At 50.7% G+C, this 22,949-nt stretch overlaps 2 protein-coding genes across 11 annotated transcripts in view; both read left to right on the top strand.

The window, feature by feature from the left end:
- Window positions 1-6,585, top strand: part of METAP1D (methionyl aminopeptidase type 1D, mitochondrial) — a 78,595-nt gene extending 72,010 nt beyond the window's left edge. For 7 of the 8 annotated variants that reach the window (XM_082395432.1, XM_082395426.1, XM_082395430.1 and 4 more), the window contains 4 exons: window positions 3,556-3,653; window positions 4,983-5,030; window positions 5,932-6,010; window positions 6,141-6,585. In XM_082395432.1, the coding sequence (XP_082251558.1) occupies window positions 3,556-3,653; window positions 4,983-5,030; window positions 5,932-6,010; window positions 6,141-6,219 (304 nt within the window). In that variant the 3' untranslated portion in view covers window positions 6,220-6,585. The remainder of the gene's footprint in view (window positions 1-3,555; window positions 3,654-4,982; window positions 5,031-5,931; window positions 6,011-6,140) is intronic. The other variant, XM_082395431.1, reaches the window with a different exon arrangement.
- Window positions 6,586-10,569: 3,984 nt separating this feature from the next.
- On the top strand, window positions 10,570-15,889 carry DLX1 (distal-less homeobox 1). 3 transcript variants are annotated; one of them, XM_082395439.1, is made up of 4 exons: window positions 10,570-10,724; window positions 11,161-11,845; window positions 12,511-12,710; window positions 13,928-15,889. In XM_082395439.1, exons 2-4 carry the CDS (start codon window positions 11,533-11,535, stop codon window positions 14,180-14,182), a joined length of 768 nt encoding a protein of 255 aa, XP_082251565.1. In that variant the 5' UTR covers window positions 10,570-10,724; window positions 11,161-11,532; the 3' UTR covers window positions 14,183-15,889. The 3 variants fall into 3 exon arrangements, with proteins under 3 accessions (XP_082251565.1, XP_082251566.1, XP_082251567.1); XM_082395440.1 differs by having other exon boundaries at window positions 10,570-10,728; XM_082395441.1 differs by lacking the exons at window positions 10,570-10,724; window positions 12,511-12,710 and having other exon boundaries at window positions 10,748-11,845; window positions 13,928-14,147.
- The last annotated feature ends 7,060 nt before the right edge of the window (window positions 15,890-22,949 follow it).

Here is a 22,949-nt window from a genome sequence, read left to right as displayed (position 1 = left end):
TTTTTAATGTTTAATTCATAAGTATATGTTTTGATATTAATTTAGAAGAATATAAAGCAGATTTTTAAAAATAATCTCTTTCTATTAGATTATGCACATTTAAACAATAAGTGGCGCAGGCAAAATAAGTCATTTTAATGTCATCTGTGATGGATTTTTCTTGACAGCTACTGTAAATTACAATTACACTGCTTCTCTCTGCACATGAAAGTAAGCATTGCAATAAATTATCTTTTATTTCAATCCATCATGTCTGCTTTTCAGAAACAGAAAACCTCAAATAAAAGTTCAGCACTATTGTAAGAAAAATACAGTAATTTGTGATCCAGTTTGAAACAAAAAAATGTACCACTCTTTTAGAAAACAGTTGTTGGCTTTCAAAAATATTACTAATTGTACTTAAACGTTCCTTGTCATTAAAGGGAATCCTTGAATTTGTGCATTCCTGCATTCAAAACTACTGCTTAAAATAAAAATCTGGAAAGATTAAAGTAAAATTCCATAACTTAGAAAATCAGGTGCCATTTGAGATCCTTTAATTAGAGATGTGACCATTTGGAAATCAGTGCTGTTTATAGAGTTCATGAGAAAATGGTAATAAAACAATTTTCATGTGTATTTTTATTTCTTTAGAAGAGTATGTACTTAAATATAGTACTCCTCTGCCCTCTTGGGTAATGTATTCTTAGTCATAAAATGTAGTTTAAGTGTATCAAGAATTTTAATTTATCTGGACAAAACTTCAATTGAGGAAAACTATCTCATGAAAGGGAATTAAATTAAGAAAATGATCACAAGATGAAATTCCTTTAGAGAGATTTTTCTTTCAACTCTAAACCGTACCTGAAACATGAACTGTAATAATACAGTATAATTTTCAGGTAAGTTCATTAACTACTTTTATACATCTCCTTCCTCCTCCCCCCTCCTCTCCTCCCCAAATATTCCATCTGAAGGCCTTCAAATCATAGATGTACTCAGGCTCATGTGAGTGGCTGTCTTAGAAAATTTTTAATTAGAGAAAATCAGAACAGAAGAGCTAATACCAGGAGCGTTCTTTTGGTAGATTTTAACAAAAAGAAGGCAGATTTCATCTGTGAAATGTCCAAGGCAAGAAGACCCTCATGCTCAGAAATGGGTCATCCCCTCGATGGCTGGTGTTGGGGAGCAGTTGTATACTTCTTGGGCACCCCTGCCCACCCAGCAGCTTCCATTTTCCCCAACACACCAGTCAGGAGAAGCACGTGTACTCCACTTTCCCATGCCACAACTAGGGATCCTAGCCACTTGATTCCATGTTAGAGTGGAATTTGCTACTACAAATTGCTTGGATTGCCTCCACAAAGTTAGATTTAAACCCTAGAATCAGGTAAATAATCTTGTGCTTCCCTTATATTCCAAAATAGAAGAACAGTATATAGGAGAATAGTAGAAGGGGTACTCTTTTCAACAGTAATTAGAAACATTAATGAGATTTTATTCCATTCAGTCCCAGGAAGTATGCGTTAAAAAGCGAACTACCAATCCAGAAGGAAAATACCCTAAAAAGCAGACAGGCGTGTTTACTTAGTTCCTGAGAATCAAGCACTGAGATGGGTGCTCAACCAAGGAACTGAGGGAAATTTGTCCTGTTCTTTTCCTCTTTCCACACAGCTGTGAAATCCTCTGACCTTTGCATCCAGGACACATACATTCTATGATCCTCCTATAACCAGAAGTTCCAGCAGGATCCAGGCAGTAAATTGTTGTAGAATGCACTCAGATATCTTTAGCCACCTAGTAATTGCACAGCTTCTTTTATGAAGAGGAATGAGAGGTATCGGGGGGGGGGGGGGGGGGAGGGACCCCAGGTGTTTTTTCAGAGTGGGCTTTCTTCCTCTCCTCTCATCGGAAATTAAAATGAAGATTGCCACTGTAACACACATTTACGACGTAGCTGTGATGCCTGCCAATCAATTAGAGCCTTAAAAAAGAACAAAAACAAAAACAAAAAACTAGTTTGGTTTTTTAAGAAAAGAAAATAGAACAGTTTATAATGAATCCTCTTAGAATTATTGAGGTTTGTTGGGACATAGATAACATAATTTACAGGTTTAGATAGAACCCCTTCTTGTAAAAAAAAAAATACTAGATCAGTTTATCTTACTAAATAATCTCTCTTCCACCCTCTATCCACTCTCCATCCTGAGTTTCTATTCAGAAATTGTGTGGTACAAATAGGAACATCTTGGAAAAGTTGTTATACCTCCTGTCCAAAGTGCAAAGACACACAGAAATAAGTATAACCATAAAGAACAACTTAAGAGAGAAGAGCATTCACTTACCATTCTTCCCAACACATGCATAGCTCACCTATTTCTGAACTGTTACATGGAAATTAAATCTGAATGAGAGGCTGCCCACCTGCTATTTATAGTGATATCCTGGCCTAAGTGAAGACATTTTACAGGTCTGGAGATGAAGGTTAAAAATGTATAGAGCAAAGTATATCGACAGGAATGCTCATAAAGATGCTGGCTAAACGCCTTTGAGTTCATGTTAAACTAAACCGAAGGGCTGTTGGAACCTCTAGTTTGGGATCTAAGAACTTTGGTTTTGTTAAGAATTTAAAGAGTGGGCCTGTAAATCCCAAACCATTATTATGGTTAGGGTTAAGGCACTTTGCCCTTCATCCACATGAAAATATAAATTGTTAATGATATGTATGTTCTTGTCTTTCTGGTGCTCCCAGAAATGAACATGTTCACCTGATTGCAAAAATGACTTCTTAACCTTGCAGGTGAAGATTTTAGGGTTGGATTCTAAGATTTCACTTATATGTGGGATAGATGGAACCCAAAAGATTTGCATGTAGAAGTAACTAATGAAGCATTAAGAATTAGGAATCACAATACTAGCTTCACTTAAGCATAGTAGCGATTAAAAAGCATTTTTTATGCATTTTGTTAATGGTGTAAGTCTTTAGTAGAAATCCCAAATAATCACAAAGTTTTGGAGTGTTTCAAGAATACTGACAAAGTAGATGTGACCTTTTGTGTGAGTGTGTCTGTTTGTAAAATGTTTAATGTTCTGAAATAGACCAGAATAAGGGAATTATAGAAGTAGGAAGTCACATTTCAGATTGCAATTTTTTCGTTTGGTTCCCAAATCAGTGGTAATTTGCACAGCCTTTTTGTGAAACTCCATACAAATCAGGCAGGTTTTTATGACCTGCCTTACCTGCACATGTATCTTGGTTATACTGAGCTATATATGTGTGCATGCACACTCATCATCTAAAAGTGGCCTTGTTTGAATGCTGTACTGAAGTAAATGAAGCAAATGACTGTGTTAGATACATACCTTTTTTTCTTCATTTATCCAGAGGGAGTTGTTACAAGCTGTGACAAAATTTAAAATTTTTCCAGAATAATGAAAACAAGTTGTTACCATCCGACTCTAAATATAACTTATTTTTTTCTTTTCAGAGAATATTTTGAAGTGACTTTGTCTTATCTGTGTATGCATTTAAAATGATCCAATTTAATTAAGTATTTTGTTTGGTCACTTTTAAAGCCAGATAACTCATCAGAATGGTTTGCACGTCTGTCCACATTTTGTGGGACATGGGATAGGATCTTACTTTCATGGACATCCAGAAATTTGGCATCATGGTAAGAAAGTTAGTTTGGGAGCTGTTTATTGAATGTAATCAGGATAAAGCAGTTTTGCTCCTGAATCCCTTGCTGCAATTTTGAATCCACATTGTCATCCTTTCCTATGAGTGTGTGGGTGGGAATGGGGGGGGGGGGTCCTACCTAATCGTAACCAGCACATTACTATGTTATTGAATTAGAGCCCAGCCGTTTCAGTCCCAAAATAAGGTTTATTTTGCTTTTTGTCTTCTGAAGGGTGATGGCTGGAAGGCACAAGGGATATTTGTCTAGAAAAAGTTACTGAAAACAAAACACCACAGCATCAATGTCCCAGCAGCATGCACATATGACTGTTTTCTGTTTTTCTTTTTCTGCCCCCTTCTCAAACCGCTGACTGTTGTGGTTAAACTTCATTACATCCTACACAGCGTTGACAGCTGATGTATTTAGCAGCGTGTACTCTTAGTGATTTCTAGATTATACCCACCCTGGTTCTTTCCCCAGAATCTCCTGTTTTTCACTGCCTAGATGTGTACCCTACAGTGAGAAAGCAAGGGTGGGCCAGAAAGGGTGGGGTCTTTGGGTTAGGGTAGGAAGCAGTTCTGTGGAGTGCCCCCAAGGGGGGTGCACACCTGGACAGGGAACAAAGGAAAGTTGGTCCTAGAGCCTTGACCTGTGTGCTTGGGGTGGGAGCAGCCCCTGGAGGAACTACTGGCTGGAATCCATCCCCTGGAAGATCCCTAGAGACTCAGCAGGTCAGAACTCCCTTTGGGCCAAAGAGCTCCACCAGAGGCAGCTCATAAGAGGCCCAGGCTGGAGTGCAGAAAGGGCCTCTCAGGCATCTGCCCACCCAGCGCCAACACCTGGAAATATTTCAAGTCACCCCTGTTCTTGCCTCCTACCAACCTGCCTTCCCTTTGACTCAGTTCCCAAGATGCCTTACTCTTTGGGTTGGAGGTGTGGAGGGCAAAGTCCAGGACCCAGCGAAGCCAGGAGACCTCAGAACAAGTGGCCAGGGGACAGTGGAGAGGGGGAGCCCAACAGGTGTCTCAAGCACCCAGGCTGCTTTTGCTCAGCCTTGGTGCACCCTTTCTAGGGGCCCTGACCCCAAGCTCAGAAAATGCAAAGGCTGAGGCCTAGGAGCCCTGTGCTTATTAACCCATGGGTGGTAGCTACCACCCAGGATTCTAGAAACCTCCACCCTTTCTTCCTAAAAGAAAAAATAAATAAAATAACCATGTTTTTCTAGCAGCCTAACCCCTCTTAATTCCGTTTCTCTCTGTCCTCTCCATTTCCCATTCCCGCTCCCCACACCCATTGTCTTCTGTTTTTGTTTTTGTTTTACAGCGAATGACAGCGATCTGCGCATGGAGGAGGGCATGGCGTTCACCGTAGGTCAGCGCTGAGCTCCTCTTCAGAGGGCAGTGGACCCCCCGCGGAAGCAGCGGCGCTGGCCTAGGCCAGGCAGTCCAGTTGAAGGACTAATAACGCCAATCAGCATAATGAAATAATTCAGATGCATAGTAAATCTGATTAAATAATATCCTCGAGCCCCATCTTCCTAAATCAGATACTTACCGACACATTTAGGAGACGGCAGCCGTCCAACCTTTAATTCTGTTACCAGCGTAATGTGGTGTTTGGGTTTTTTGTGTTGTTTTGTGGGGTGTTTTTGTTTTTGTTCTTCATTAACACCCAGTGACTAGAGGCGATTACGTCCCTTGCTCCCTGTCAGCTAGTGACATCCTCTCTGGTAACCCATTCCTGGCTGATCATGTGATCGGTGTCACCACCAAATTCCAATCACCTAAGACCCTGAAGGTGTCATATTTCTGACTGTGGGGCTTAATGGAGAAGCAATTAGAGTGAAATAAGAAAATTGTTATTTGCTGATTAATGAACATTTTGAGCAGGTTTTAAAAATTCAAATATTTTTAAAAACTGACTGGTATTCATAAGAGGGACTGGTGTTTGGGTGGTTATTATCCACAGGGTCCTAATTAAGGCTTGATTAAAATGCCCTTTTTTCCTCTTAAAAAAATTACGAACTAGGCAACTTCATACATTTTTGAATGCCATAGCGTTTCCTCTTCCTACTGTTTGGTTTGTAGCATACTATGTAAGCAACATCAATTATCAGAGCTTGCGAGATGACAACATGAACCCGGGGGGGGGGGGGGGAAGCACTTGGAGGGAGGGAGGAGAACCTTTTTATTCTCTTTTTTGATAATCAGCCGAAACAATGTTTGACAAGAATCTGATTAGATCACTGCAGTAAATATTTTCCCTCTTACAGAGCCAATTATAACCGAGGGAGCCCCTGAATTTAAAGTGCTGGAGGATGCATGGACTGTGGTCTCCTTGGACAATCAAAGGTGTTTGCTTTCTGCCGGTTGCTTTTAAATTGTGTAGAGAGGGAAGGTTCGTCCGACGACGCGGGCGAGCTGCTGCTCCCCGCCCCGCCGGCGCTTGAGCGCTTGCTGATCGCTGCCTTGTGTGTTTCAGGTCGGCCCAGTTCGAGCACACAGTTCTCATCACGTCGGGGGGCGCGCAGATCCTGACCAAACTGCCCCACGAGGCCTGAGGAACCACCCAAAGGTCGCAGAGACCCGGCGCCTTTTTTCTTAAATTTCTGAAATCCAGCTGGAGAACTTTGAGAAAGAAACAGGCTAACGGCAGGTCTCACAGTAACCTACCCAGCACCTAGTAGCGCCTTGGGAAAACGCGGTGGGTACTGGTGGCCGTTGAGAGCTCAGATCCGAGGCCCCGATGTGGCCGTGCGGCTTCGGAAAGACGGGTCCTGGCGCCGGGCTCTGCTTCCCAACGCGGGAAACGCATCTGGAAGGGAGTGGGGACGCCCTCATTTGGAAGACGAGGGATTCCTAGAAATGCATAGCTTTCTCTTTCCCTTGTCTTGACTGCCCGAATAAAAAGCTTTCACCTCCTAAAACCGCTGTGTCTTGTGCTCCTTCATCTCTGACGGTTTCTAGGGGAAGAGGGTAGGTGGTTAATTTTTGAGTCTCTGAACTTTCGACACGCGCGCGCAGAAAGAAAAGCCCGAGCCTAGCTGTTAGGAATTTTTTCAAAGTCTCTTTTTTACCCCCTTTTGGACCCCCCCATTGGCCAGCCCTGAGGGAGCTCGCGGGGGCCAGCTGCCCACAGCCCTTCCGGTTCTTTCCCCTTCATGGCCGCTTTGCGATGAAAAGATTAGCCCGCCAGTGGAGGAGTTAGCTACAAATATTTCCTTGCCTCTGGACCCTGGGCCTGGCCCTTCCGCAGGGGTTATCACTCCGAAAACTTGACTTTCCTGGTCCTCTGCGGCTCCTCTTCCCTGCCTTCAACCCGCCCCGCGCGCCCATCCCAAAGGTTAAATTTGAGAAACCCTCCCTTCAACACACAAAGGCAAGCTAGACCGTTTGTCGTGCTAGGAATTGGAGCATCGGTCCCACCCGCCCAGATGTGAGCAGTGTCTGGCGGGTCTCCTCCCTAAATTGATCTCTTCCAATACTGGCCTTCTTCAGACCTGCGCTAATGCGCTGGAGACTCAGAGCATCCCTGCAAGATGAGACACGGGAACTTTTGAGGGCAAGGGCCTAGTTAGTCGGGATTGGAGCTGGCGAGTTTAACCCTGATTCAGCCTGCCAGCAGCTCCACCTGCTTCAGAAGCAGGAAATCCAAGGGTCCACATTCTGCGTCTCCCAAGGCTCATTACCGCCCTGAGTACCCTGCCTTTCTTAGGGCTCGCTCCTCAGGACCTCTTCACACCTGGGCTCAGAGGTGGAAAGGGCTGGGCTTCTAGCAAGCCATGTAGAAAGTAGTCTCCCCCTGGTCACGGTTTTAGGGTGTCCCGCCCATCAGTGCTTGTGCTAACTCTTGTTTCTACTGAAGCGGGTTTTACAAAGCTGCCATGCACTAAATACAGATTGGGCTCAGCTCCAGACCACCAAGGAAATGTGGACACCTGTCATTGCCATGACAGGTGGCCTCTGTGATAGGACTGGAGAGCCAGCTCGTCGATGTGACATTCAGAGTGTGGGAAAAGTTATAGGAAACTGAGGCCAACGAGCGTGCTTGGAAAAGTGGCTAGTTCGAGCTTTTCCCTGAACTCGGGGTTCTCATGGGCATCCTCCAACCTTTCCAGCTCCCTTTCTCTGCGTCCAGTTATGTAGAATTTGGACAGAGGTGATTCTGATTCTAGTGGATCTGAGAGCTGGAAAAGATGAGGGAGGGGTTCAAGATTTACAAGATCCACAGGAAAACTTTAGGGTGCCGGGGAGTTGGCCAAGAAAAGGCCTAGAGACTGAGGCTGCTGCCCCAGAACAACCCGAATTTTCTAGAGAGGAACAAGGCCCAGATGGCCTTGGGAGAGTTTTGCCAGAGAATGACTTCATTTCTCTCCTAGATTAGTCAGATTGCAGCGATTAGCCAGTATCTTATCTACGGATCCGTTTACCCAGAGATTCCCCAAGAATAATTTCATTAGGACCACAGAATTTTACCAGCCACTGGGATAACACGCTGCTTGTGCAGTAATTTTTCCGAGGTGGAGGTATTTATGGGACAGGTTTATAATCCCACTTATTAAAGTGACTAACCTCAAGTTTAAATATGATACGTATATATGTATATATACTAGCACCAGCCAATCGTCAGCAGCTCCGTAGGACACAAACTTGAATTAGAATGAACTCCGTTTAACATGCCTTGAAGTTGAAATTTGGAAGCAGATTTTAAAATATCTTGTCCACGTCCCCACCCCCAATCCCGCCAACTCAACTGGCCCCAAACCTCACCCCAGGTTGCAGGGATTCCAGCCACGCGTGACTACTGCTAACACCACAAGGCGCCCGGTCCTGTGGTGTCTCCTACAGGTCCTACTCGGAATCCGGGGCTCTCAGGATAAATGAGAGAGTTTTGTTGCCTCTCTGAGTTGGGACAGGCGAAGATCTAAGCAAGCCGGTGTTTCAGAACAGGTGTCACCTTAGCGGTGAGGGTTGGGAGGGATCCACCCTGGTCTCTTAGAATAGAGATAAGATCACACAAGGAGAAGCTAGTCAAGGCCGGGCGTCTCAGCGCCCGAGGGCCCCGGCTCAGCCACCCCTCCCCGAACCTGCTTCTCTGGGGCTAAGAAATAATTCCGGAGTGTAGACACTCCCTCGCCCAGATATAATTCATTTTAAAAATAACCCAGGCTCTGAAACCGTTTCCCGTGCGGGTCCTTTGTTCCCTGGAGCCAGCCCCGTCCCCTGCGCTGCGGAAGGCTTGGATTCCCCCCTCCAGAAGTGAACGGCAAAGAGCCCTGGAGACCGTCGCAACCTGTGGCCGCCTCTCTCCCTTTCCCCCACCCTGCAGTTCTGTGGAACAAACTGGCCCAGGGCAGCCCAGCCGTCGGGTTTCCTCACGCCTTGCCCTGAGCACCCGCAATCGCCAGCCTTGCTTCCCTCCGTCCCAATCCCTACCCCGCGCCAGCCGCGGCGATCACTTACGTGGGCAGGGCCCATGAGGCGCGCGGGAGACCAGGGGCCCGGGCGGCATCAGCTGCGGTGCAGGGCGCACCGCACTCAGCACCCCAAAACAGGCGCTAGGAAAGAGCAGTTAAAACCACAAGTGCAACACGGAAATCAAGAGGAGTGGAACGGCTCCGGGAGTTGCCTGGTGGCGGAGTCATTAGCTGGTTGTTGCTGCAAAGCCTCACCGTGTGCTTCGGCGATTAAGGGGGGGAAAGAAAAGAAAAAAGAGAAAGAAAGAAGGAAAAATCTTTTTAATCGTTGGCAAACCCGTTATTGGTTTGGAGGATTGGTTGTTTTGTTTTGCTTGGCTTTTGTTTTTTGCTCCAACCACGCTGCCTGAAATATCTCTGCCCCCCAATATCTTACCCTTAAACCAAAGGAGAGGAAGTCCCCGGGCAGCAGCTGCTGCTACAGAAGTTAAATGCGAGAAGCCCCTTCCACTAATATCTGTAACGACAGCACCGATGTAATTTGTTTTGAATGTTCATTTTTATTGGTGTTCCCTCTGCCAAAATGTGCTTGATTACAGAGGTTTGTCCTGTGATCACTGCGCACTCTAGAAAGGGGAAGGTGCCTCGGCGAAGGTTCAGCTCAGGCCAGATCAAACCCTGGGCTGTTTAAGGCTGAAAGGCTGCATGTTGCTATTAGTGTTAAATATATGGCTAATTATGCGTATGAAAATTAAACATCAGTGTTATGCTAATGGGGCGCCTTCAGCTGCGGATCCGAGCACTTGAGACTACCATTTAATCAAATGAATCAGTAACTAATACATCTGCACGTGTGAACTTTCACAAGATCATTTCCCTGTTCCCGTCACACCGCTAAATTATGAAAGAAATAATTATCAACACTTTCTAATTACCTAACAAAGTAATTTGGGATTCACCGTGGGGCTGGCGGGATAGGGAACCAACAGCCCCTTGGCAGCCTGCGTGGTGCGCGCCACGCCTCATGGGGGGTGGCTGTGTGGCGGTGGCGGCGGGGGCTTTTGTGCACTTTTCTGTACCTAGCGCCCCAGCAGATAGAAGGCGCCGCGGAAGCTTTTGCCTCCACCAGCTCTATCCCAGGCCCAGTGGCGCCCGCTTTGACCCCTGGAGATGAGGAGGATCCTGGGTGACAATGAGAGACGTGTTCACACACAGACAAGCGAGCCTACCACTGGCCTGGTTTTGCTGCGGGTTTTGGTGTCCTCCAGGACTCCTACACCCCGGGTACTCTCGCCAGACCCCAGGAGGCCGGAAAATGACCACCTGGCGTCCGCGGCTCAAGCAGAACTGAGCCCGCCAGCTCCTAGGCTCCACTCCGTGCCGCGCCCTAGGGGCGAGTGAGCCGGGGCGCTCGGCGCAGAGGGAATGGAGAGGGGAGGGGGGGGAGGAGGAAGGTTGGGAGGGAAAGAGGAGGTGGGTGTTGGGGGGAGGGGGCGGTGCGGTCGCCTTTCCTGGGAGGAGAAGCGCGGGTTCCTGGCTCTCCGCGCGCACTGTTTTAATCAGACCGGTGCAGCCTCGAGCTGGAGTGGCCAGCTTGGCCTGGAGCAATGCGAGCGGGCCCCAGGGAGCGGCGGCGGCGCGGCGGCCGAGTGAGTGAGTTCGCCCAGAGGGCCCCAAACCCTCCCCCAGGGATGTGGCAGAGCGGACCCAGGCCAGGGAGGCGCCGCCGGGAGAGTGCTGCGCTAGGCACGAGACTCTCGGGAGGACAGCGCTCTGTTGACTGCCTCCGGCGCCCCCATTGCGCGACTCCGCGTACGGGAGGCCGCGGCCGGGCTCCAAAGCCGCCCTAGCTCTGCACCGGACCGGGTGGCGATTGCTAGGAGAAACTGCCCTGGTCCCCGGTGTTGGGGGCGGTCGGAGGGTGGGGACAGTAGGAGGGGGTGGGCGGCGGTGCCGAACCACTGGTTGATTTCTGGGAAGTAAGACGCGCCGGGGAGGCGGGAGGCTGATGAGCCGCGGGCCGCGGAGGTCCCGGCGCGGACGCCTCAGCCCATTGTGCGCCCCACGCTGCGTGCTCTGTTGCAGAGGAGCCCCGGCCGGGAGGTGTGGATGCGTCTCTCCCGAGGCCGGGCCGCCTCGCCCGCTCTAGTCCAGCGGAGCCGGAGCGCCTCGGACCAATCCCCGGTGATTATGCAAGACAGCGGACCAATCAGCTCCGCCAGCTCATGAATATTTATGACCTTGGCTGAGTCAAAGCTTTGAAGCGAGTTTGGGGAGCTCGGCAGCATCATGCTTAGACTTTTCAAAGAGACAAACTCCATTTTCTTATGAATGGAAAGTGAAAACCCCTGTTACGCTTAAATTGGGTTCCTTCCTGTCCTGAGAAACACAGAGACCCCCAAAAGGGAAGCAGAGGAGAGAGAGAGAGAGACCCACACCCAGACCCCGCGAGAAGAGATGACCATGACCACCATGCCAGAGAGTCTCAACAGCCCCGTGTCGGGCAAGGCTGTGTTTATGGAGTTTGGGCCGCCCAACCAGCAAATGTCTCCTTCTCCCATGTCCCACGGGCACTACTCCATGCACTGTTTACACTCGGCGGGCCATTCGCAGCCCGACGGCGCCTACAGCTCGGCCTCGTCCTTCTCCCGACCGCTGGGCTACCCCTACGTCAACTCGGTCAGCAGCCACGCGTCCAGCCCCTACATCAGTTCGGTGCAGTCCTACCCGGGCAGCGCCAGCCTCGCCCAGAGCCGCCTGGAGGACCCAGGTACGTGCGCCTGCCAGGGAGAGGAAGAGGTGCGAAGGGAGGGAGGGAGGGGAAGAGAGAGGAGGAGGAGGAGAGAGAGAGAAAGGAGGGAGAGGAGTGGAGGAGAGAGACATGGGATGGGGGTGGGGAGGGCGCCGGAGCAGTGAAAGGTTTTGGGTATCAGTAAATGCATCCCTGTCATAGCAAAGAAATTTAAAAAATATATATCCACGCAACATGCAACTATCCAGCGAAGGATAAATCCGAGAGCGTCCCCTGGCACTGGCTGGGCCTCTGGGTGGCTCCGTGAGCCGAGCACACAATGCCCTGGTGGAAAACAGAAACCCACATGTGCATGTATTAGTCTCGGTAATTATTTGTTGCGTAGCTCTGTAAACAATGTATGCAATTAAGGGTAATTAAACCTCAACTACTGCCTGTAAAAATAGCAAACTTTCCCTGCAAAGGCAGGAGCTGCGCGCCTGGGAACTGCCCCAGTCCGCTTGCAGCGGCCAGGGTCGGGCCCTTTGGACTTGGCGGGACCTTCCCTGGCTTTCGGAGTTTCTTGAGCGTTCTCACTCCTGGTCCTGCCTCTGCCACCCCTCTGCGGTCACTTGCTCTGGGCTCCCCGCACTAAAGGCAGTCCCTCGCCTTAACTACGGCCCCCACTTCTGCTGTCCCTCCAGGGGCTGACTCCGAGAAGAGCACGGTGGTGGAAGGCGGTGAAGTGCGCTTCAATGGCAAGGGGAAAAAGATCCGCAAACCCAGGACGATTTATTCCAGTTTGCAGTTGCAGGCTTTGAACCGCAGGTTCCAGCAAACTCAGTACCTAGCTCTGCCCGAGAGGGCGGAGCTCGCGGCCTCCTTGGGACTCACGCAGACGCAGGTACCTCGGCGCTGCCCCACTGTGGCGCCACGCAGGCTTCCCGCGGCCAACCTGCACCCGCAGCTTCATTTCTTGCTCTCTGGGCGTCAGGGGTCGGGGTCGGGGTGTGTGTGTGTGTGTGTGTGTGTGTGTGTGTGTGTGTGTGTGTGTGTGTGTGTGTGTGTGTGTGTGTGTGTGTGTGTGTGTGTGTGTGTGTGTGTGTGTGTGTGTGTGTGTGTGTGTGTGTGTGTGTCCCACCCCGGCTCTCGCAACGTCTCTCCTTCCTCCGCAGTTCTCTCTGCCCTGGCTCTGTCGCTGCCCTCCGTTCTTGGACAATCTGATTAGGGCACAAGAAGGATTTCCCTAGGCACTTTGTTTGGGGACTCTGAGGTCACACGTGCCCGAACAACTGGAACAATAGACGCGGGGGTTAATCCCTTCTTTGCCTTTAAAGTGTGTGGCTAATCACTGCAGGCCTGGGCCCGAGCCTCTGTCTCCCTCCTCCTCCGCCTTCTCACCGGTTTGGGTTGGAGGGGGGAATCCTTTCCTCCGCCCTCTCACCTCCCAAGTCCCAGACCCTGGAGGAGAAACGGAAGCTTCCTTCCCTGGTTTCTCTAAGATTCCGGGGACCCCTTGGGCGTTCTGATCACGACTGGTGCGGGTTTCCAATGTCCAGGCCGGGATATGGAGCAGAGTTAGGAGACGCTAAGGAAAGGTGGATTTGAGTCCAAATGAAAAGTTTAACAAAACCCTGTGGCCTCCTCAGTCAGCCCGCAACTCGCTCAAGGGCTGAAATGATGGCGCAAAGAGAAGGCGGGTCACACTGGAAATAAATTTCCTCCACTTCTTTTCTCCACTCGGTTCTTTTATTGATGTTCATACTGGAATTGAAGCCTCGATGTTATGCAGGCTCCGCGTCTTCCCCAAAAGATTGCCGGGCTCGGGCTGAGTCCCAGGCAGGCGAAGGCCTGAATCCCTGCACCGCTCACCACCACACTCCCTGGCTCTCAGAGAGCTGCCCCTGCCGGCCACCGGCGGCCAGCGGTGGGGCCTCCCAGCCTTCGGTTCTTACGGGGGAAGGGGGGTGTGTATGCTTCTCCAGCAGGGAGCTGCCAGGTCGCGCAGGGCAGTGGCCCGCGGGGTATCCCCTCTTGCTGTCCCACGGCCCCCTTATCTCCCCAGGACCAAGGTAGGCACAATGGACCTAGACCGAGTCACGTTGTTGTCCGCTCTTGCAGGTCAAGATCTGGTTCCAGAACAAGCGCTCCAAGTTCAAGAAGCTCATGAAGCAGGGCGGGGCGGCTCTGGAGGGTAGCGCGCTGGCCAACGGCCGGGCGCTGTCTGCCGGCTCTCCTCCAGTGCCACCCGGCTGGAACCCCAACTCCTCTTCCGGGAAGGGCTCGGGCGGCAGCGCGGGCTCCTACATCCCCAGCTACACGTCGTGGTACCCCTCGGCGCACCAAGAAGCTATGCAGCAACCCCAGCTCATGTGAGGTTGCGCGTCCGCACCCGCCCGCCTCCTTCCCGTCTCCCTCTGCCCGGGCCCCTCTCGCCTCCCGGTCCATCCGCCCCGTCCGCGTGCCGTGGGTCCGGAGGAGAAGGGCCCAGAGGGAGAGAAGAAGGAACAGTAAAGGCAGGACGCCTGCCGCACTCCTCCGAGTGCCGCGCGGTCTGGCTCGGCGACTTCCCTGGCGCCCACGCCCTTGCCCGAACCCCGGCCTCGGCCGCGCGGTGACAGCAGAGTGGCCTCGAAGCGCAGGCACAGCGGCCTGAGACAGCGGGAGCCGCAGCAAGAGCCCGCCGGACCCGACCGCCGACCCTCAGCTGTATGGGACTATCAGGAAAACAAAACAAAACAAAAAACAATGTAGAAAAAGCAAAAGCTCTTTCTGTCCTGTCCGTCTCTTGTCTCCTTTCGCTCTGTATCTGTGCGCTGACGAAGTCGAGGTTCTCGTCCGTCCGCTGTCCTCGTTCTTCGGCCTCTGAAAAAAGTCACCAGGTCGGAGGAGGCTTGGTCCACCGGGCCACCCAGTTCCGGATACTGGAACGTTTTGTCTTTTCGGACCTTTTCCTGGGCCTGCCTAACCATCTGTGTGGCTCGTTCGGGGATTGGGGGAAATTGGAGGGAGGGGGTTTTATTTATTGAGAAATGGATTTCGCTTGAGGCTGAATGTTCGGTCAATTCACGGTTCTGTGGGGCGCGAGGAGCGCAGGGTCCAAAGGTACCCATTACTTTAAACGCACCTGGAAAAACGAATAAGGAGGACCTGGTGATTTTTAATTTATATAGTAACTTTTGTACTTCGCTGGTATGGAGAGGTTGGAACCGAATGATTTGCATTTTTTACATGTCCCATATTATTTTAAAAAGAAAAGAGAGAGAGAAAGAAATGAAGCCAACACAATTTCCTCATCTCGGGAAGAACGCTTGATCGCTTTGCCTGGTTAAGAAGGAAAATCCTAATTCTTCCCTTGTGGAGAGAGAGGACCGATGGGCGGGGAGAGAAAACGTGCAGGGGTGCGCCAGTGCCCTAATGCCGGTGGGCTTTAAAGTAAGACGAAAGCAGCTTTACAACAATCCCCAGAGGCTCGACCACAGAATAATGCCAGTCACCACCCTGAATGCACAGTCTCCAGTGCAGGATCTAATTGCTGTACATATTATTGTTATTAATTATTATTGTTATTATTATTGTTCTGTAAACATGTTGCACAAGCTTAGCTTTTTTTCTGTTGTGTGTGCCTGTAAAACCCGATGCTTTGTGAAATGAGAATCTTGACATTTTACTTGTGAAATTTGGAAAATGTGATCAAATGAAATCAACCGTGTTTTGTGTTCTCTATGTCAAAGTTTAGTTTTATATTGAGAATGTTAACTTATTGCTTTGTATCTTGGGGGGGGGAAAGAACTTTGTAAATAAGTTATAAAGTTTCTCTGAGACAGTAAAATTATGGTTTCGAGAAAGAGTTGCTGTCTGGTGTGCTGTGTGAGGGGTGCTGGGGCCAGGCCAGCAGACTGCCACCTCTGGGGCCAGATGAGGCAGGGGCAGCAACTCCTGTCTCCAGACATAGCAGGATAACGGCGGAGGCATGTGAAGCCCCTGCTGGGACCATTCTTCAAGCTTAACTCCTGCCCCCCCACAAGGGTCTGATCCCTGCCTGGGTTAGAGGGCGGTGGCAAGGGTCCCTGGGAAGGGGAATCATGAACAGGTGCGGCCTGGCAGAGCCAGGGCTCAGGAACCAAAGGGACTGTGAAGGCCGTCTAAAATGAGATGAAAGCAGAGCTCACAAGCAGCCGCCCTGTGAGATGTAAGTGCCCCCTGCGCCCAGTCACCTTGCAGGGAGCCTGGAAGCCTGAAAGTGGAGACACCCGACTATGCCCCTCGAATCCGCCGGGATCCGGCCTCTCGGCTTTTGCTTGCCCGCAGGGCGCTGGATCTCGACGCGGAAAAGACAAGGCCAGACGCAGGAAAGGGGCCGGAAGGACACGTCTGTCAAGCTACCCCCCAATCAATCAGTGAGCTCCGGGGGACAGTCCCAAGGCGCCACCCGGGCCCCTCCACAGCCACTCCCACCCATCCGGGCCCATCCATAACGAGAGGCCCATTCCTGCCTAATGACGCCGGGCTTTTCTCTGCGACTAGGAGAAGCGGAGGTGCGGAGGGAGGGGCAGGTGGGCTCCGCTGACTCGACGGAACCCGAGAGCTTGTCAAGCCAAGCCCCCACCCCCTCCAGCGCAGAAGTCCCAAGGCCAGGCGGTTAAGGGTCACCTCCAGTGGACCGTTTTGATCAGTACACTCCAGAAGAACGTGGGCTCTGAGCCGCTAGCATCAGTCTGGCACCCTCCTCCTGCGCCCCAGACCAGCCTCAGCCCCAGGCCCCACAGCAAGCTGAGAGAGCTCAGGAAAGCTGCGGGCCCCGACGGGCTGCTTTGAACGATTCCCACTTCCCTCGAACTCGCCTCCCGACACTGCTTCCCGAGGGGGCTGGCGCTCCGCCTTTGGGGGCCCCTTTGCAGCGCGCGGTGGGGAGCAGAGAGGGGAAGGCAGTGATCTGTGTTATGACAAGCACCCATTTTTCAATTGGTGCTGGTGAAAGATCAGATGCGCCAGGCTTCTCCGACGCCCTTTAGGAAAGGGAGGGGAAGGGGGGAGTGGTGGAGGGAGCAGGGGAGGTGGTGGGGAATGGAGCGGGGAACCTCGAGGCTCCTTCTGGGCCTGAGAGTGGGGCTCTTCCTCTCCCACAAGCCCCCAGAATCTGGAGCGCTAAGGGGGGTGATCGGACCTTGGGGACCAGGATGCATGCGAGCGGGTGTCGAAGCTAAAAAGAGGGAACTGTTTTCCCGGGCTGGGCTCCGGCGCGGGGACAGGGACCTTCCTGGATTTCGTTTCCCCTGCCAAATGTGACTTTGCTAGCGGGAAGGTTTTGGCAGATTTCTTTCACGCATCCAACTCTGGTACCCCAGACAGCCGACAGGGCCCAACGCCTGAAGCCACAGGCAAAATCTGTTTGGTCAAGCGGATTTTAATACTTTGAGATATTAGCTTATACTAATTTAATAATCTCATGCTAACAGTTCAAATAGAGAAATTATTAGTTTTAGCTCAACGAAGGCGGTCTTTAGTTAGGCTCTATTATAATTATAAGCGGTTGTACTTTAAAAAAATGTTAATCTCAATATAGGTCTAATTAATGCTGCCTTGTTACTGACAAGTAGTTCATCAAATATCTGATTCAAAGATTTTCATAATGAGTATATTAATTAAACTATGAATAATCTAAAGGTGGTTATATTTAAACAATACCTCATTATAATGATTAAATACTGATTTTGAATATTATGTCTTAACAATTGTCACTTAGAAAACACAACCTTTCCTTATGTATGAGTCTGTAATGGCAAAATGCAATTTTGGGATTTTTTTCCCCTTGTTCAAAAAATGTGAACCTCATTTTAAAACACTTCTGAAATAGGTTACACACAGCTTAATGATTATCAAAATGACTCTTTTCTGCAAAAAAAGACCCCAAAGTGCGCGTACAGCTGCAAACCCAAGAGGGTCAGCATCATTTCACTGTATTCTCTTCTTGATTACAAGCCGGGCCCATCAAACACAACATAATTACAGTAATTTCAGGTTTATTTATTCTAATGCAGTTTCCCCATCTCTCTGGTAATTATGAGCAATTTTTTCGCCCAGGGAATCTTTTTGCATTAACAAAAGAGATAACGCACTGAAAGCCAAATTTGCTGTGCATTGAGAAAAGAAAAAAAAAAAAATCAAATAGGTGCGAGCTGCCATCTCTGCAATTCTCCGGTACCGGAGCCGGCAAATTGCTTGCAGGTGTATGAAGCAAGCTTGTCAATGGCCGGGCCTCCAAATTAGCAAATGCACTGCGTCGAAGTAATGAAGACAGACTTAGCAAAATTGCCAAACAACAGATACCTCTTTAATATCTTCTCTCACACACTCGCTCTAAAAGGGGTAGGGGTGGGGGTGGAGGGGCAGAAGCAACAATCCCCAGCCCCCTCCTCACTGGTCTTGGGTTTCATAAGCTGGGGACTGAGTGGCCCTGCAAGTAGTGGTCTAATTGTGGAAAAATCAAGCTCCTAAATCTAGGCAATATTTTAAAATACAACATTGGAAACATGTTTATAATTCACAGTGTTCCTTCGCTGATTATTATGTTTTATTTTTATTTCTTTCTTTTTGAGATCTGCACTGGGCTAGGTCAGATGGCTCTCCAGACTTGCCTATTCTGCACTAGTTTAAAGAGCCACAAAAAGTTTTAGAATCCCCCCATCTATATGCACAGAAGTATGAATTTACTCTTAGAGTCATTTGATGTAGAAATTAACTAAATCTCTCCCTTTGAAGAAATTGTCAATTTCTGTCACCAGAGGAAAGGTAGGTCTGGGTGCTGGATACAAAACCTGCGAAACTCGATCCCAAGAAAAAGTGGAAGGAAAGAAGCAATCCAGGCCCCTAGCTCTATATTTTTATCCTGCTACTCATGTCTTTCATTCTGTATCTTTAAAAAACCGATTTCAAAAATCTCTAGCTTTTGTCATCCCACCGCCTGGGTTAAACACCCCAAAATCAAAGGCTAAAGCGAACTTTTCTGCTTCTCATCCCTCATGGCCATAGAAACCTCTATCAAATGCAGTAGAGAGGGTAAGGGTCTCTCCCTCTCATGACTCAAAGAAACCCTCCTTCCGTCCCAGCTCCACAACAAACCCCAATTCAGTGTAGACTGGCAAACGGCTCTAAAGGGTGCCTTCCCCAGGTTCAAGAAACTGTCACCCCCCACCCACTCCTTTCCTACCCCCTCCCTCATCCCCCAACCTTCAGGGATTAACACTTCCTGAAACATCAAGTGTTTTTATAAAAAGGAAAAAAAATAATCCTGACATCGCTGACAAGAAGTTTTGATGGAAGAATTAGCTGGTGCATACATAATCACTCCCCCCACCCTCCTATTCCCGGAGCGGGAGCCGCTGCGGCGGGCGCAGCGCAGCCTTCCAACCCTCTGAAAAATGAAACCGGTTTCCACCCTTACCTTCTTCAGTGTCAATTTCAGATAATCTGGACACAATCTTTGCTACATCAAATCAAAAGGGTCGAAGGCGGCTTTTGGCTGGGAGAATGACAGGAAAGAAAAGGCAAAAAAGAAAAAAGAAAAAAAAGAAAAAAAAAAAAAGGAAAAATAGGAAATACAAAACCGACCAAACCAGAGCAAAACAAAATCAGAAAACCAAAAAGTATCCCCCAGCCCCATCCTCCTATGCTGAGGTAAAGAGTGGAAAGAGGTCTCCAGGACCAGATGCCTCCGAGCGCCGCAGGCTTTTTGCAGCGCTGCGCTTGCAGAATAGGACTGAAAATTTCGGCTATATAGCCTCTGTCTTTATAGCTGATGAAAAAAATTGCAGATTATTAGCATAAATGTTTACTCTTCATTACGCTGATGACATTGTGCACTCGAGATCTTGGTAATCTTTGGGAAAATTATGAGTAATTTTTAAAAATTTTAAAGCAGCAGCAGTTACCATGCAATTCAGGCTAATTCTGCGTAGGCTCCGAACGGATATAATTATCGAGGAGTCAAGATGTTATGCTAAAAACTATGCATTGATATTCCCATTTATTATGTACATACAACTTTGACAATGTTGATGCTTGAAATAGCAGGAAATTGTCTTGCGCAAAAATTACAGTCCATATTAGGACATCTGAAATTGCGAAGAATTATATAGTAATTGCAGGCTTTCAGATGGGAGAGCCAGAATGCTCAAACTAGTGCAAATGTGGATAAAATTACAGATCAGAGCAAAAATTAGGGAAAAAGGGGGTCTGGGATTTTTCAGGTTGGCTATAGGATTCCGGAAGTGTCTAATGCCATATGATTGCTGCAGCTTTAGGGGAGACATTCATGCCTCAAATAGCGCCTTGGCCAGGGTGGCTTTAATTGAATTTCTTGGGCTTTTTCTTTTAATAGGGGCAAATGAGAAAATTGGCCACCCAAGGCAAATTTTCACTGTTCTCCCGCAGGAAAAGAGAATCCCTTTTCCCGCGTGCCTGCTGGCCCCAGCTGGGATGCCTGAGAGGCCCAGGACCCCGACCCTAAATGCGGCGACTAAGCAAGAAAGTGCCTGAGCAGGATTCCCACCACCCCCCTCCTCCTCCCAACACCTCTTCTATTTTTTTTCTTTCCAGTTCTCCCCTCCTCCTTCCTTCGGCCCCTTTCCCGTATTCTCGCAAACCCCCTCCAAAGTGCACCCAAGTAGGGCCCTGGAATCTGCAGGCCGAGTCCAGGGGGCGGGAGGAGGGGTGCGGGGGTAGCTGGCTGAGGAGTTGGTGTGAGGCGGTCATCACCCCTAGACAGGGTGCCGCCCAGTGCCGGCGGACACCAGCCTGCTTTTTTGGAAGCTTTGGGAAGAGGAGGGAAGGATCTGAGGATCCTTGGGGCCCGCCCCGCGAACTCCTAGGCGTTTCTTTGATCTCCACCGCAGAGAGATAGCGCCCCCGAGAAACACCCATTCCCCACTTGGGCGGTGCTTCTCTCGGGCACTGAGACAGCCTGCGACTTTAAGAAGCCAAGGCCAGGGCCGCAGAGGGATGGGGCGGGGCGGGGGCTGCCCCGGGGCGGGGTGGGGGGGGGCGGCTTGCTGCGGCTCCGGGCTGGAGAAGCCTACGGGAGTGCGGCCACCGCTCGGAGCAGCCCGGACTCGGTCGGGTTCCAGGGCCAGAAGTCGCCATTGTTCCGTGAGCGACGATTTCATCTCTAGGGTATTTGAGCCTCCTGGGCCACAAAAAGGAGGGCAGGAGCGGGAGCGGGGAAAGCCCGCCATGTTTGCTCTGTGCGGGCCCGAGTCGGCCCCCTGGGATTACCCCGGCGCGCTCCAAGTCCAGTCCCTCCCTCTCCTTCGCCTTTTCTCTTTCCCCGGAGTTCTAATCTTCTGGCTCGCAGTCCCGACCCACCACAGGGAGCCTTTCTCCACCTTCCCGGGCTCCGCGCCCAAACCTCACCGCCGGCCTCCGCCCTCCAGCTCCTAGCGCTGGCTGGACCGGACCCGGGACGCAGCCAGTGGCACCAGGACTCCTGAGGATTCCCAAAACGGGCCTCCGGAGAATCCTGGGAGCGCTGCGCAGCCCGCAAACTGCTAAGACACTGCAGTGTTTGCGGTCTGGCCCGACCGGGAGGACGGAGAGGAGCGGAGGCGGCCGGAGAAAGAAAGGTCTATCTAGAGACTCTGCCTGTGTTCTCACGTGGAGGTGGAATGGCTGCTCCTTCAAGATCTGCCTGCGCTCTCTTTGCGTGAAGCACAGCCGCCCCGAGGCCCCGCCCGGCCCCAGGTCCCAGGCCCCAGGGCGGAATGTAAAGTCTTGTAATGGGGCAATCACTGCCAAATCCGTCCCAGCGAGGGGAACTCCCGGCAGGGGGGCCTCAGAGGGTAGCAGGGGCCTCCGAATCCGCCCGCGCCTTTGAGTTTGGGGGGTGGGAGACTGGGCAGCGGGTTAGGCTTGGGGGGCAGATTCCAGATGCGTAGGGAGGCTTCCCTGGGGCGGTTTTGGGTATCACGACCCTGCGAGAGCCCGCCCGTCTCCGGAGAGCCTAGTCAGACCCGGCCAGGGGCCCGCGTAATCAAGACTGCAGGATCGCGTCCCACCCACCGGCTTGCGGGGACCCCAAAGTCAAATGCAAAAGAACCAGTATTTTACGAGGAAGAGAGAATCTGTAGTTTCATTCTCAAAGAAGTCTCTAACCCCCAACAGGTTTAAGCGACTGGTGGTCGCTGTTCCCCAGCGGGAAAAGACCCGGCTTGTGACTTTTGAGCAAGTGCTTGGGACGGGGACGGGGGAGGGGGTGTTTTGGGGAGTGCGGGAGTTGCTCCTGGGTTTTACAGTCAGTGAGGACATCTTTGTTAGAAAGGTAAGGGGTCTTTCTGCTCCCCGATATCACTCTCCTTCACGGGACCTTTTACCCCTCTTTTCCGCCCCCCTTCTGCCAAAGAACTGTTTGTAAACAAAGCTCCGGTCTTCCAGCCTTCTCTCCGCCCCCATCAAACCTGATACTTCCCCCAAACTCTCCCCACTAGTCTCGGAAATCCTTACACAGGACGGATATTCACAATTTTCACAAGTAATCCTGAAAGAAGGCGGAGGGGAAGCCTCCTAAATGGTCCCACATTGCAGCCGCGCTGATTAGGCCCGGGATGCATTCCCTTTCTTTCCTGCCTCCCAACCCCTCCCCTCGCAGCCCGGCAGCGGCGGGGCGGGCGGCGGGAATTCGGGGCCGTGGGAGGGGTGTGTGTCTACACCCGGGAAGCACCCGGGGCGGGGTGGCCTGCGGTGGAGCGCGCGCAGGGCGGGGGTACGGGGGGTAGGGGAGGGGGAACTGCGAGGAGCAGGGGACGCGGGCTCGCCAGGAGTGCCTGCAACTGGAGTTGGACCTCAGTGCCAGTGCTCAGCCGGAGTTCCGAGCAACACTGCCAGGGGGTGGAGTGGAGAGAACCGGGCACCCCTCACTCTTCGTCTTCCCTCCCTCTGCCTCCCTGCTCTTGTCATATCCTGTCTCTGGCCTGATATTTCACGCGAGCAAATGGAAGGGGATTACAATGAAGATTTATGTGTGTTCCGAGCGCGGCTGGTTTCCCAGTGCAGGGAGCCGAGATCGCTGCTTCCCATTTCCATTTTTCATTCGCGCTTTGGGAGTGCAGTCGGGCGCGGGGGGAGCTTGTCTGCGCGGCGGCGGCGGGCT

This window comes from Balaenoptera borealis (assembly GCF_965194805.1).
Source record: "Balaenoptera borealis genome assembly, chromosome: 6".
Taxonomy (NCBI): domain Eukaryota; kingdom Metazoa; phylum Chordata; class Mammalia; order Artiodactyla; family Balaenopteridae; genus Balaenoptera; species Balaenoptera borealis.
Note: the sequence above shows the minus strand (reverse complement) of the source record. Positions and strands in the feature narration are given on the sequence as shown.

Excerpts from the sequence above, each read along its gene's own strand:
- DLX1 (XM_082395439.1), top strand. The coding sequence starts at position 11,533 with ATGACCATGACCACCATGCCAGAGAGTCTCAACAGCCCCGTGTCGGGC. Across the intron at positions 11,846-12,510 it reads GAGCCGCCTGGAGGACCCAG|GGGCTGACTCCGAGAAGAGC; the intron begins GTACGTGCGCCT and ends CTGTCCCTCCAG. Across the intron at positions 12,711-13,927 it reads TGGGACTCACGCAGACGCAG|GTCAAGATCTGGTTCCAGAA; the intron begins GTACCTCGGCGC and ends CCGCTCTTGCAG.